This window comes from Dioscorea cayenensis, chromosome 1, assembly GCF_009730915.1.
Source record: "Dioscorea cayenensis subsp. rotundata cultivar TDr96_F1 chromosome 1, TDr96_F1_v2_PseudoChromosome.rev07_lg8_w22 25.fasta, whole genome shotgun sequence".
NCBI lineage: Eukaryota > Viridiplantae > Streptophyta > Magnoliopsida > Dioscoreales > Dioscoreaceae > Dioscorea > Dioscorea cayenensis.
In genome coordinates, this window is record NC_052471.1 from 29,815,734 (window position 1) to 29,831,403 (window position 15,670).

The 15,670-nt window shown below is 33.7% G+C and overlaps 1 protein-coding gene across 1 annotated transcript; it reads right to left on the minus strand.

Annotated features, from left to right (window-relative positions):
• Positions 1-354: 354 nt before the first annotated feature.
• Positions 355-2,739, minus strand: LOC120276005 (subtilisin-like protease 4). The gene has a single exon (XM_039282778.1). It carries the CDS (start codon positions 2,736-2,738, stop codon positions 414-416), a length of 2,325 nt encoding a protein of 774 aa, XP_039138712.1. The 5' UTR covers position 2,739; the 3' UTR covers positions 355-413.
• Positions 2,740-15,670: the final 12,931 nt, after the last annotated feature.

The following is a 15,670-nucleotide window of genomic DNA, read 5'->3' on the forward strand; positions in this document are numbered from 1 at the left end:
TTCCCTTGAGAACTGTGAATGGGAGAAGCAGAATTTTTGGGAATTTTCATGGAAATGGATAGAAATACGGTTGTCTGTTTCTTAAATTATGGTATCATGGCTAACCATGTTGCTGTCCTTGACCTAGAGGTCCCTCTGAGAAAAATGGGACAAAGTCACTAAAGTATTTTATTTTAATAGTTTACTAATCAAAGATTGTTTAAATAACTAGCATTGATTTCCTTTGCTTGAATTGATTGCTCTTTAACAGGAGTAACATAAGAAATAGTAATGAAACTAAATGCAAAAAGTACTAGCGCATCAGATTGCTTTAAAAAAACATCATTCTCACAAGAAGTTTTTGGCAAAGGTAACACAATCAGCTTATGCAAGCTTATTACATGAGGTGATTACTAACTACATTTATGAGTTCTTTAGAATGCGATGTAGATGGGACTTGTGACAGTGTGCTTGTCTGACACCCATGATAACTCTCCTTGTTCAATAACCCCAGAGCCTGGATGAGAACCTTTCATGGTGAATGTGATACTGTAGGTAATTTGTTGTTCAACTCTGGTGAAGCTAAGGCTGTATTGAGATAGGTCAATTTTCACATTTGGTGGTTCTACGATCTTGGCGTTGTAGAGTTCCCTAGCATCACCTACGTTTGTTACTGTTCTACTGACAGTGATCCTTGCTAATCTTGATTTCATCGGTATGCCTATTGAGGGATAATTGAGTTGCTCACCAGAAATGGATCTAGTACATTGGGTGTTATTAATCTTGGTGAATTTTTGGACTGTTCGGCTATTATTAAAAAAAATTCCGCAAAGATAGGCGATATAATCATTTGGTTCAATGTTGTAGAGGAGACCTGGATCCATGGCATTTGTTGCATTGACTTGCCCTGCTCCCCGTTGGAGAATGTTAGCACTGCTGTTCAAAGTTGCTTCATCAAAGATTGGTTTTCCATCTAAGTCGAATGTGTTGGCCGTGGTGATGAGTGCTGATTGGATCTCTGATGTTGACCATTGACGCTTGTTGTCATTCTTTAACTTGCTCATGATAAGAGCCACAATTCCGGAAACATGAGGTGTGGCCATGGATGTGCCACTCAAGAAGTTGAACGTCTTTGTTGTTAGACCAGATGGAAAAGGCCCAACTTCTACTGGCCATGCAGATAGAATATTCACTCCAGGTGCAGTGACATCTGGCTTAACAATGTTTCCATTATACCTAGCAGGGCCTCTTGATGAGAAGTAGGCTAATGCTGGAGCTGGGCGAGCGCCAAATATGGTTCCACCAAAGGTGATCTTTGCTGTTGGTGAAGAGCTGTTAGCAAAATAAGCTTTAATTTCAATGGCGTCTTTATCACTCACATGTGATACAGGGAGATGGTGAGCTTCTGAAGATGTCGTAAATCCTAAGACATTAAAGTTCATAAGGATCATGCCTGCGCCCCCAGCATTCCTGACGAAATCACCTTTATCAATGCTCTTTATATTTCCAATATAGCACATCACAATTTTGCCCCGAACATTGATGCCATTTAATGAATTGTTCTTGCAAAACTGTTGGTCCGCTTGTCCATTGCTGCCTGGAAAAACAAGAGGAAGAAACTTATTAGTGACTGTGTTAGGTTGATAGGCAGTTTCCCCATGGAATTGCTGTCCATTCCCAAGCGTCACAGTTGCTCTTATTCTTCGATCTGTACTGGTTGCACCGACAACCATATCCCACGGAGCAGCATGACTTAGTGTCCTCGGGTTTGGGCCGTTGTTGCCAGCCGCTGTACAGGGAAAGATCCCCTTTTGCATTGCCGAGTATGTGGCAACAGCAACAGAGTCCCATTCGAAGGAAGTGGGCAAGGAATTCTTTGGTAACCCAAAGGACATTTGAAGGATATGCACCCCATCTTGCATTGCTTTATCAATGCCTGCTATGATACCACTATTTTCGCAACCTATATCACCCCAACACACCTTATACACTGATATAAATGCTCTTGGAGCCATCCCGGCAGCTCTTCCGCGAGCTTGGCCGAGGACTTCCGCATTATCGACAAAATTGCCCGCTGCAATGCCAGCCACATGCGTTCCATGACCTTGATCTATGTCAGTTGGTGGATTAGTCGTATTACCTTGTTTGAAAGATTGTGCCCCAATGACTTTACCATTACAAGACGGCCTTGGAAGGTAACAACTTACGTTCCTCCATCCGCTTGGGCGTGGTGGCATTCCTGTATCTTCAAAAGATGGATGGGGCAAGTGAATTCCGGAATCCAACACTCCTATGACAATTCCCTCGCCGTAAAAGGAGTTACTAGTGGACCAAGCACCAAATAATGTGCTTAAGTTTAGTAACTCATGAGTATAGGTTGTTTGGAGCTCGAGCCGCTGGCTTGGCTCAGCACCCAAAAATCCATCCATATTTTCCATGGCTCTCACTTCTGCAGGAGTTAATCTTGCTGCAAACCCACTAATTGCTTCTTTATATGAGTAAACCAATCGCGGCTCGCCTGTGTCTAGAGTAGTGTTGGGTAGAAAGGACATGTGCCAATTCTTTAAATCCTCGGCGCCCAAGAAATTTGAACCATCTGGCTTTAGTACATGAACAATGTAGATTTGGATTTGGCTAGTATTTTCTCCATAGTCATTGACTATGGGTAGTAGCTGGCCATGAACCAAGAAACCCAAGTTAAAAGAGATAAAAAGGAGAAGAACCGAGAAAGAAGTGAACCCACACTTGAACTCTCCCATTTGAGTATGTCTTGCACTGGCTCATGCTATCCTGATATCCCAATTTATAGACAATCCTTCGGTGATTTAAGATGCCACATTGCTGCACGCATTGTTATTATTTGATAAAGGCATATGCATCTCATCTAAATTATGATAAATTATTTTCTTGTAGCATAGGATACCACATTGGATTCAGACGGGGAATACAATTGGAGATGAAGGATTTCGTTGATAATTTTGAACTTCAGAGCGTGTTTAGCCTTTGGATGCTATGAAACCCATACTATCTTACTATCATTCTGCAATGCAAGGAGTATGCTGTCCTCCTCTCCGTGATTATGTCTCTTTTGATAGAGTATTCGATTCCCATTAAGGAGTGTTTTTTTAGAATTGAATTATTCATACTGAAGGTCTCAGCTCACTAGACTAACATATAGTTTAAGGGATTATGTCCACAATATGGAGAAGTTTAAGGATGATGTGTATGAGCCCTTTTTATGCATTGATTACATTCACTTGTATTAATGATACAATCTAATAAGCATATCTAGTTGACAAGGACTACGCTTGTTTCTGGCTGTTGTACTTTGTACTTGCTTTACAGCAAGCACAATATTGAAGTAATTGGATCATGAGCATCTTGTGTGCGGTGGAATATTGCTAACATCATATATATATATATATATATATAAATAATAATAATAAATCAATCAATTCAACCAATATTGGGTGGATTCCCTCAACTTCTCACTGGGCTGAAACAAGAGTTATTATCCATCTAACCTAAAAATGATAATTTTTAGAATTTTTTTTAAAGGTGGATGATGAACCACATACATTAATAGAGAATTTCTGAAATTCTTCTAATAATTTTTTTTTCTTTTTGTTTTTTGAAAAAATGATTAAAGAATGAGTATGTTTTATAGGGGATAAGAGTTTGGGATTAAAAAAATATTTTCAAATAATTAAAAAAATAAACTTTTAAATAATAATAATAACTTTTACTATTATTAATATTTTTAAAATTAATTAAAAAAATATATTTATTTAAATAATTCAATCCCTTTAGCATAAACCTAAGAATTGTTAGAAGATTTGATTCCGCATTGATAGAATAGTGTTTATTCTCTAACCAAACAATACTACCTACTTAAATTTAAAATATTTTATAAAATTTAAAATATTGAAAAGAAAGAAAAAAGAACAAAGCACTAAGGACAGACTAAGATCTCACCAGGAGTGAAGAAAACAAAACACTGAAGACTCTAAAAAAGGAAAAGAGAAAGAAAGCTGGGATGGCGAAGACATCTACTTGGAGACACAGGCCTGCCCGAGCTAGAAGACTAAGGGGGATGGATTACTCCCAGTGTAGGTTGACCTTTGGGTCGCTGTCGTCCACTACAAACCTGGCACTCAGGAAACGCCTTTTCATACCCCGCATCCAAGTTAACGATCAATGGGTAGAAGGAGATAAAAAAATTGGCAATCACTTCACTGATCACTTCAAATGATAGATTTTGACTCTAATAAATCATTGTTTCCTACTTGATTAGCAAAACCTTTTTGTGTTTAAGGAAAGAGTTGACCTCACTTCTGTAGAACTTCCGTTCTCTGTAGAAGAAATCAAGAAAGCAATCTTTGACTTAAATGCTGATAAGGCCCCAGGCCTGGACAGCTTCCCAATCTTCTTTTCCAAAAACATTAGGATCTTATTCAGGAGAACTTTCATAAAACTGTGTGATGACTTTTATGAAGGCTCGATCAATTTTGAGCTACTGAACTGGGTCCATATTGCACTTATAACAAAACTCACCGACAAAAGTCTTTGATTATCGACCTATCAGTCTAATTAATCTACCTGCAAAATCATTTCCAAAATTCTTAGCACTAGACTAAGTCAAGTTATCAATGACTTAATTGAGGATTCTCAATCTGGATTTATTAAGGGTAGATGTATTGCTGATAATATTGTGACAACCCAAGAAGTGATATTCAATCTTCAAACACGGAAACTTCCTAGTTTTGCCTTTAAAGTGGACTTTGCTAAAGCCTTTGACACTTTAGACTAGAACTTCCTCCTAGAGATTCTAGAAGACAAAGGATTTGGTTCAAGATGGTTATCCTAGATTCACACCATTCTAAAAACAGCAAAAACCCGGATACTTATAAATAGAACAACCCAGGGATTTATTCTATGCAAAAGAGGATTAAGACAAGGAGATCAGCTTTCTCCTCTTCTTTTTGCAATAGCCGCAGATGCACTTAATGCAATGTTCAACCACACCATCAAATTTAAAGTGTTGATTGGAGTGCAACTTGATCAATTTTTGTTTCCAACCAAACATGGAATCCGCATCGATTTTAAACTGCACTAGAGACTGTCTTCTTATCACTTACCTAGGAGTTCCACTTTCTGGAAGAATACCTAGACGCCAAGATTAGACAAAACTCATTGAATCGGTTCGATCTAGACTTTCTCCCTGGAGAGTAATTTATTTATTTTTAGGGGGCCGATTAACTCTTCTCAACTCAGTATTATCTTCAATTCCAGCTTATTGGATGCCAATTTTCAAACTTCTAGTTTTGGTAATAAAAGAAATCGATAAAATCTAAAGGGATTTTTTTTTTTGGAAAGGACCAGATCTTGGTTCTAAGGGAATCATACTAGTTGCTTGGAAGAGAATCTGCAGTCCTCGGAATATGGGAAGTTGGGGAATTCTAAATCTACAAGAATTTAACAGAGCACTACTTGGGAAATGGTGGTGGAATATCATTTCCAACTCAAATAGCTACTAGGCAAAAATCATCAATGCCAACTATTCCAACAAAAAATTGCTTGGGGTATTATTTCAGACTCCACCTCGAAATAAATCATTATTCTGGGCAGGGATCAACCCCATTCTTCCTTCATTTAGAGCATGTATTTCCAAACATGTAAGAAATGGAGCAAGTACAACAATATGATATGATTGGCGGTTTGAATGGACAACCCTTAAAGATTTTTGGTCTGCCTTATTTACTGATTGTACTGATCCTTGGATAAGTTTAAGACAATTCACTCAATTAGATTCCCTGGAGAATCTTTTTCTCACAGCTTCATTAAACGATATCTCCATGACCCTCAACTCAATTCCAGATTATTCTAGCAACCAAGAGGACACATATTCTTGGCCTCTAGAAAAAAATGGAACCTTCTCAGTTAATTTTTTCTACAAGTTCTTAATAGGTGGAGGGGTTCGAAGTCCACTTTACTCCAAATTTTGGAAAATCAGATGCCCAAGCAAAATCACACTTTTCTGCTGGTTAGCCTGGGAAGACAAAATTCTCACTTTATCTAACCTTTTCAATAAAGTTTGTAATATAATTGCCACATACAATTGTATTCTTTGTCATAAAAATTCTAAAACGGTGGATCACCTTTTCCTTGATTGAGAATATACGGAAAGAATTTGGTCTTTCTTTCGACAAATTTTTAAAGCTCCCTTTCACCCTCCTTCTCTCTCCAATATTTGGACTTCTTGGATTCCTTCTTTAAATTCTAATCTTAGAATTATTTGGGATCTTATCTCCAGAGCAATTATATGAAATACTTGGTTGGAGAGAAATAATCAAAATTTTCAATTTAATTGCTTAACCTTTCATTCTATTAATTTGAAAACTGCTAAACTGCTAATATGCGGGGTATGATTGCCAATTTCTTGATCTCCTTCTACCCATTTATTTATGTTTGTTTTCAAAATATTTAATTTGATCTTTGTATTTGCGAAGTCAACATAATATTTGAGATACAGATGTTTTTAATGTATAAGTGACATGCTTGTTGATATCGGCCCCATCCCATATATTTTTTGATTATATATATATATATATATATTAAGATGATGACTTGTCAATTAAAAGGAGTTCGGGGACAATCATATGAGAGAAAAAAAATCATTTTATAATGAAGCTCTCTGTTTTAATTTTTTTTAAAACATTTTATGTTGTTTGAAAGAATATTTTTGTTATATATTAATTGAAAAAACGAAAGAGAAAAAAATATTAACAAATAGAATTGAAAGAATTGCCAAAAAGTTCATGACTTGTTAACCATTGGATAGCTCACTAGTATGCCACAAGAGTGCTAAGGAAGAGGGTAAGGGTTCGAATCCTTTCCATGGAAGCACTGTACATATACTGTTCATGCAATGTATACTCGGCTTAAATATTGTTCATCAGTACTATTCTTGATCTGGGTATTGGTTCCATATGAGAAAAACAGTAGTTTCACCCCTCCAAGGTTGCAGGGCAGGGGGATTTGCCTAAGAGGTTCGGAAGCCATCATGACTGATGTACCTCCATACCTATCTATCCCTTGACAATCCCTTAAATGGGGGCGCTTGTTGCTTATTCAAAAAAAAGAAAGTTCATGACTGTCGCAACAATTGTCACCTTTTCACCGTCACTAAAGATATACTATAACGATATGCACATTGTTGTCACCAAATGCTGAACTTTACGTTAGACGTGGCCATTTTGTATCGAAACCGTGGAACTGAACCGGAACAGAACCGCAAAAAACTGAACTGGAACCAGCAAAAATCGTAATCGTCAAAAAACCGGAACCTGAACCTTCATACAAGGTTCGGTTATGGTTTCAGAATTTGAAAACCGTGGAACCGGCGGTTCAGTCTGTAGTTCAACCTGGCGGTTCAAACTGGAAGTTGAACCGCTGGTTCCAGTTGAATCAAAATATTATATTATATACATAATGTCATGAATCATGATATCTGATTAGGTTTGACCGTTTGAGTCATTTGACTGGTAATAACCAAATTAATTATATCTCATTATCTGAACACTTGAACCAATTGATTAGGTTTGATAAGGTTTTTATTTTCATATTCTGTTCTCTTTTTTATTGCAACTTCATATAATTAAGTTCAAGCCCTTTATTTTTTTTATTTCTTCCGCTTGTATTTTTATTGCAAAATATTGTTTTGAATTATTAATATTTTTATTTTTTAATAAAATATTGTATTAAATTAATTCTTGTGTTTTTGTTTTCATTTTAATTTGAAATATTGGATTATTTAGTTTAACAAAAAAAAAAGCCCGAACCGTATGAACCGCCAAACAGGAACCGTTGAACCGAACCGCCATAATCGAAACTGGAACCGAACCGCCAAGAACCTTGCCTAGGAGGTTCGGTTTCGGTTCAAGGTTTCTTTGAACCGGAACCGGCGGATCAGGAATCGGAACCAGCGGATCCTGAACCACGGCCATGCCTACTTTACATGACAACATATACAAACATCACGTTATAGCTATGTCAATTATTTTTGTCACAAAATAGATTATAAAGTGTCACAAAAAAATCATGGATCGTCACAAAATATGTTATTTGATTAATCAATTAGTAAATAATTATCCTTTTTCTTTATTCATTAGTTATCAAATATCCAACTACTGCCATTTATTTAGTATTCACATTTTGTTACTCTCTATATTCTAGATTTGTTATCTTTTTCATTTACTTTTTATCAATTTATATATTCATTATTTCATTCCTTCTTTTACTTATTTAGGGGTCGTTTGGCATCATTTTTATTTTTTGTTTTTTTTTTTGTTTTGGCCTTTTCCCTCCTTTGTTATGGATTTTTTGAAAACAAAAGCGTGTTTGGATACACTAATTATTTGTGTATTTTAAAAAAATTAAAATAAAAACACATTTAATTATCCTAAAATTATTATGACACTTTTTTATCATTTTTTTCAAATTCATATATTTTTATATTTTTTATAAAAGTTATTTTTCATATTAGTTTACCTAATTGTATTATTAAATAAAATTAATAACACATACTAGTATTCTATGGGTAAATATATTCCATAAAATTTGTACCATTTCAAACTAAAAAAATTTATATATGTTGACAATCTTCCAATAACTTAGTTGCAATTTCATCTCTAACACGAACCATTTATTGTAGCTTTTTTGGTGTTAATGGGATAACCAAAAGGAAGATGTAGGGTTTTCTGACTCAAATAATTAAAAAATGATTTTGGGAATCACTACAAGAAAAATTCCAAATCGGCACGGTAAAATTGGCATAGAAAAAAATTGTGACAAATTTGTTACAACATTTGATACAGAACCAACGAATCGTGTCAAATATATTAATTTTTTAAATGTTTTTTTATTCCATGCCAAATACCGTGCCAAATATATAAATTTAATAATTTTACATGACAATGCCAAATGCAGTGCAAAACATTTTTTTTAAAAAAACATGATTATATTAATACCGTGCCAAATATCGTTTTAAAAACCCAAATATAATAATATATTAATACCGTGCCAAATGTCCTACAAAAATACAAATATAATAGTATATTAATACCATGCCAAAAATATATAGATAATATTAAATTGCTTCTGTGCCAAATACCTTGTCAAAAATAAAAATATAATAATATATTAATACCGTGCCAATAATATAAATATAATAATCTAATAATACTGTGCCAAATACGGTGCCAAAATATAAATATAATAATATATTAATACCATGTCAAATACCATGCCAAAAATACAAATATATTTATATATAAGTACGGTGCCAAATACAGTGCCAAAAATATAAAGATAATAATATATTAATACCGTGCCAAATATGGTGCCAACAATATAAAGATAATAATATATTAATACCGTGCCAAATATGGTACCAAAAATATAAATATAGTAACATATTAAAACTGTGCCAGATACCATGCCAAATATATATATATATATATATATATATTAATACGATGCCAAATATGGTGCCAAAAATATAAAGATAATAATATATTAATACAGTGCCAAAAATATAAATATAACAATATATTAATACCGTGCCAAATATTGTACAAAAAATATAAATATAGTAATATATTAATTCCGTACCAAATACAATGCCAAAAATACAAATGTAATAAATTGATTAATGTTGTACTAAGTACAGTGCCAAAAATACAAATACAATAATTTATTAATACATTGTTAAACTCCTGATTTAAAATAATTATATATATATAATTGTATTATATATATATATATTAAAATTATATATATAATTATATATTACATATTATATATATAATTATAACAACATCCGCTCCTCCTCCGCTTGGTGTCTCGGATGCCTCACAATCATCACCATCGTTGCCATTTCAAGGATATCAGGTATGATCCTCTTTACGCCCTCATCTTCAATGATGGTGGGATGCTGACGATGCCTACCTCGCTGGAGATCTATCTAAGTATAGCAAATTCTCTACCTAATTTTCTTCTGATATTTTCCTAATTTTTGTTGTGTTTTGGTTCTAGATTTGCTCACAAATTACTAAAATTTTAAGCACAAGTTGATAATCTTGACCCAGAGCTCTTCCATAGTGGTATTGTGATCTATAATGCTTTTGATTGATTTATTTCTGAATTTTTTTGTTGGTTTGGTGATTAATTAACTTTTTCTAGGGTTAGGGTTCATGCTTCTTTTACATTCGCTCGCTCTACAATCTTAATTAATTATCATGCATGCATCTAAATTAATGACTTGCTAATAATGTATTTTCAGCACATTTGGAAACTTGGAGAGCACTACGGAGTGGGTGGAGATTGTTTTTAACATCATCATCATAACAAGTGGTCTCTTGTTGGCTACCATGTTGATTGGTAACATCAAGGTACGTAAGTGGCCAATTATATAATCAACTTCATATATGCATAATATGTTGTTTGTAAATTAACAGTGACTCATGATGTATGATTTGTTGCATAAATGTACGGGTGTTCTTGCACGCAACCACAAGGGAGCAGGAATCACATCGAAATTTTTTGTAAGGATAATCTTGCTGAATTCATAAGCAAATTAATTACTGCATGCATTTTGGTTTTTAGTAAATGAAGTAAGGAAACCTGATGAAGTTGGTGTAATTTAATTATGTTAGGCATCACAGCAGAAAAGGAGTAAGTCTTTGGTTTTGAAAGGGTGGAATGGGAATTTGAAGGCAGGTTATGATCCATGTGTCTCAGAGTACAGTGATGTGTATTTTAATCGCCCAGATGTTCAAGAAGCTCTACATGCTAATGTTACCAAGTTGCCGTATGAGTGGTCTCATTGCAGGTTAGTTTACTTTGATTTTGGTTAAATTTATTATTGTGTATTGGGGATGAACTAAATAGTTTGATATAGAATAGGAAAAAAAAGGTTACGTGCTTAATTATAGGCTGCAAACGTCTGTAAAAAAGAAAAAAAGAAAAAAAAGTGTGATCATATGTCATTTGTGCTTTGATATTGTATTGTTAATTCAATAAAATAATTTTTGTTTAGCAATTAAAAAATTTTTTTTTGAATGGTGTAATTCAAGAAAATTTAAATAAAATTAATTTTATATAAATTATTTTTTTACAAAATAAACAAAAGCGTGCCAAAAACTGTAACAAAAAAACTTTTGTCAAAAACTGTGCCAAATGCCGTGAAAAAATATAGTATATAAAATCGTGCCAAAAAACCGTGCCAAATACTGAACCAATATTAAAACTGTGCCAAAACTATGGTAAATATGGAACCAAGGTCCGTGCCAAAAATCAATGGTAATATTTGGTACAATAGTACAAAATTGTGCCAAATACGGTGCCAAAATCAATTTGGCACAGTTTTTAAACTTATTTCAGTGCCAATACTACCGCGCCAATTTAGGATTTTTTTTTTGTAGTGAATTCGCCTTAAAAAATTGTAATATATATATTCATATTGGACCATCTAATTTTTAAAAAATTAAAAGGGAGGAGGGGTAATATAAAGACGTACTCATAATTTTTTTTTTTTGGAAGATCAAGTAGAAATTGGTCAATAGCTCAAAGAATAGATTTTTACAAATATTTTTTTGGAAAAAATATATTTTTTATATCTTATATCACATTTTATAAAAATTACGGTTCAAACAATAATTGTCATTTTCTAAAAATAAAATTTTTATATTGTATAAATCAATTGGTAAAATATCAAGGGCAAATAATAATTTTCTATTATTATTAATTTATTTTAAAAAATAAAAATTAAAAACTAAATTGAGAGAGAGAGAGAGAGAGAGAGAGAGAGGGAGAGGAGTTGAAGAGGAGGGGTTTCATGGTTCAAGGAGGAATTTTGAAAATATTTTAAAAATTGTTGTTGTTGTGAGACATGAGAATTATTGCTAAAATTTTTGAAAATAAAAACGTTGTTCCAAACTTGTTTTTATTAGTTTTGTTTTCAAAACATAGAATTAAAAAGAAAAAAATGAATTGGCAACAATGGCAAACAAGCCCTTAGTTGTTCATTACTTATCTAATTATTATTTATTTGTTCAATTCTGTTATTTTATGGCAGCTAGCTACCATTTTGTTTACTAATTTATTCAAAAAATAATTATTTATTTTTATCTAAAGTGGGATTAAGAGATTAATTTGTGCTTGCATGAGTACTTGGAAAACCTTTTAACAACTTTGGACTTCAGTTGCACATTTTATTTTGCCATTTGAATGACTAGCATCCAAATGAACTTACATAACCTTGATAGTGGGGGTTAAACACTGGCTTTGTCGACATGAATTTCTAAAAAAAGAGAATGGAGTTTCACACTGGTCCATCGGTGAAATAATAATGACTTACAAAATTCTGGCTTTGGTCATCAAAGATAAATAAATGACCTCTAATATTCTAATCCGGGTCACCGAGAATAAATAAATGACATTTGAGATAAGTATAGTGAAATTGGAGAAATATACTCTTAATTGGTAATTCATATATTTTTGCACTGCATTTCGAAATATGGTATTTCTTTGGTTATAGTATTTTTTAGTACTGGTGTACTTTGGAACCATTTCTCTACTAGTTTAATTGATTATGTATTTTGTTAAGTTTTGGTAAATCCATGTTGAGTCTTGATTATTTTTTATATTTAAATTTAAGTTTCTTAAATCTTGTTAATCCCAAGTATTTCTCTCAATGGATAACTTACGAGACTAGTAAGTTCATAAAATTGTTTCAAATCTTTTCCATATCAAAAGTAGTAGACCGATGTGCACTTAGTAAGCCGTTAGTAGATGATATTTTTCTTTGTTGTAGTATTTGAGTTGTTGTATTTGTCTTGTTTGGATCATGTATTTCTATTTTTGGTTTTCATTTATCCCTGGACTATGTTGTACTTCTTGAAATTTGTAATTCTATAACTCAGTTGGTTTGTTATATTTTCTACCCTAAGTCTGGTTCTAAGGCCTTTTAGGCCTATTAGGTTTTCCAACCTGTGGATCTATGGCCATGATAGGTAAAAAAAATCGTAGTCACCTACAGAACGCAAGTGTACATGCTAATGAAGTAATAAAGTGTGCTAAGAAGTAAGGTATCTTTCCACAAGGAATTAGAGCATACTAGTACTAAATCTAAGTCCGACAATCAACCTAATAAGAAAGAATGAAGTGTGAAAGTGAACTAAAAATAAGAATAAAAAATACCCAAAGAAAACATGGCTAAACGAGCATAAAAATGGGTGTCTGGGCATAGATTTCCTCTAGGTTGTTAGGTCCTGGACAATGGTTATATAAGTTCTTGTAGCCTAATTGAATGAGATAGTTGCTAAAATATGCTACCCTCTTTCTCAAGATGAGTACTAACTGGTCCCATACAACACTAATATAGATAACTATATGACTACAGTACACTCTAGGAACTTTTTCCTAGAATAAGCAACCCTTTTAAAAAATAAACAATTCTCCTCTAAAGTAATTATCCCCAATCCCATATAGAGTAAAATTAGAATCTCTCCCTGGAATTACTCCCTACAATTGCAGTGTGAAAGGAATTACTTGCTAATTCACTTGGAAGGATTATGGGAGGACAACTCTCAACTCCAAAGTACACTATCTCTTGGTGAACTAATAATTCCCTTGAATTGTGGCTTACCTATGCTAGATGAGGCTTTTGACTCATAGCACAAGGCCATCAAACATGGATTCATGGCTCTCACTATAATAAAATCCAAGACAATAGATATATGCAATTGAATTTAATAATGAAAGATTGCAATTAATAAATCAATGTAAAAACATTCAAGATCCACAACCAAAGTCAATCAAGTTATTAACCCTAGAGTTCATCTATCCCCAAACACGTACAAAGTAGTTCTCCATTGAAGGCGAACAATCAAACAATTCACAAAAAAAATAGACGTGATTGAAATCATACAAGAAACCCCAATATATTCTTGCCCCTTGAGATGCCTATGAGCTCCCCTCCTATCTTCCACAAACACCACCAACCTTAATGGCTCCAATAGAATACTAGAAGGTAGGTTAGTCTCCTCTCCTCAATGGATTGCTCTAGAAAAACTGGAGATGTTTTTTCCTTTTTTCCCCTAAGCTTGGCCATCAAAAGATACCTTAAAAACCCTCATTAGAATCTTTTATACCTAACCACTTATGTTCTTCTTACGGGTATAAGAATGAGGCCGTATGGAGTTAAAGATGATGAGTCGCGTGTGTTACGGATATCTTACGACCTTAAGCCCGCCTGTAAGGTCTTCTGTCTCAGTGTTATTGTCCAACTTATGGCCGTAAGTGTTGGACTATAAACTTCTCTAGGTGGTGCTTGCGACCCTCCCTTATAGGTGTATGTTGTTCCCTGTAAGCTCCTCTGGATAGCCTTTACAGTTTGACTTACGGTTGTAAGTGTTTCCCACAAGTCCCTCTATTTGATTCTTGTGCTCCTCCTTACATGTATAAGCATGCCTGCAAGGTTCTCAGGATGAGGTTTACTGTAGTAAGTCCGAATATAAGGTGATCGTAAGGTGTCCTATCTGACATGTTCTTCAGCTGCTGATGTTGAGAGAATTATATCTTCTTCATTTTGGGTCCAAATGACTTTCTCTCTCTCTCTCTCTCTCTCTCTCTCTCTCTCTCTCTCCATTATGCACTACCTGTCAAATAAAAATACAATTTACACCATGTTTAACATCATCTTCCGAGTAAATAACCTAATATATGCCAAATAAGTGTATAAAATAATATAAAATTGATGTATCATTATGCACTTATCAAATGTCCCCACACTTAAGCTTTTGCTTATTCTAATCCAAGAGGAATAAGTGCATGATCTCAAGTAATAAAAAATTAGGGAGTTCCAAAATTAGTCGGGAGAGTTTCAATGCATGAATGACAAAAATTTTCAAGTTCCAAAAAATAGTTAAACTCTATTCAAGATTATTTAGTGTGTGTGATGCAATTCTCTAGTTCATTTATTTTGAACTAGAAAACTTGTATAACAAAAATTTACAAATTTAATTTTTTTTTCTCTAAGGTGGTAGCTTCACACAATTCCTAAGGTAGCCTTTCTCTCAAGGCCCCATAGAGTGGCTTTCACACTTAAAAAGGGTAGCTCTTTCCATCTCTTCTTTAGGCGATAGTAGCTTTCACTCAAGTAAAGAGGTAGCTCTTTCTCTCATTAGGGCATACATAGTATTTGACTTGTAGAGAGTAGCTTCACATATCTAATATGTGTAGCTCTTTTTGTCTCTACTATTTCCTTTTGCAAAATGCTCTTTTCACAATTGAAAATTTTTTCTCAATTATTCCACTTGAGTTTAATGATAACTCAAACTAAACAAAGTCATCAAAAGTCTAAGTTGCTACAATAGAGAAGTTGTAAAAAAAAGAACCCAAAAAATAAACATTCCAGCTTATGTCCACCCCTATACTATGAAACCCCCACTAATCATTCAAATACACTCTCATAGGTTAACAACTTCGCCTATAAAGAGTTAAAATAATCCTAACTCCCTCCCCCACAGTTAAAATCATACATTATGCTCAATATGTGTAAAGGACCATAAATAGAACAACAATGAAAAAATATGGGAGGTAGAATGAAGACAAGTACTTCCCCGGTTTA

Excerpts from the sequence above, each read along its gene's own strand:
- LOC120276005 (XM_039282778.1), bottom strand. The coding sequence starts at position 2,738 with ATGGGAGAGTTCAAGTGTGGGTTCACTTCTTTCTCGGTTCTTCTCCTT.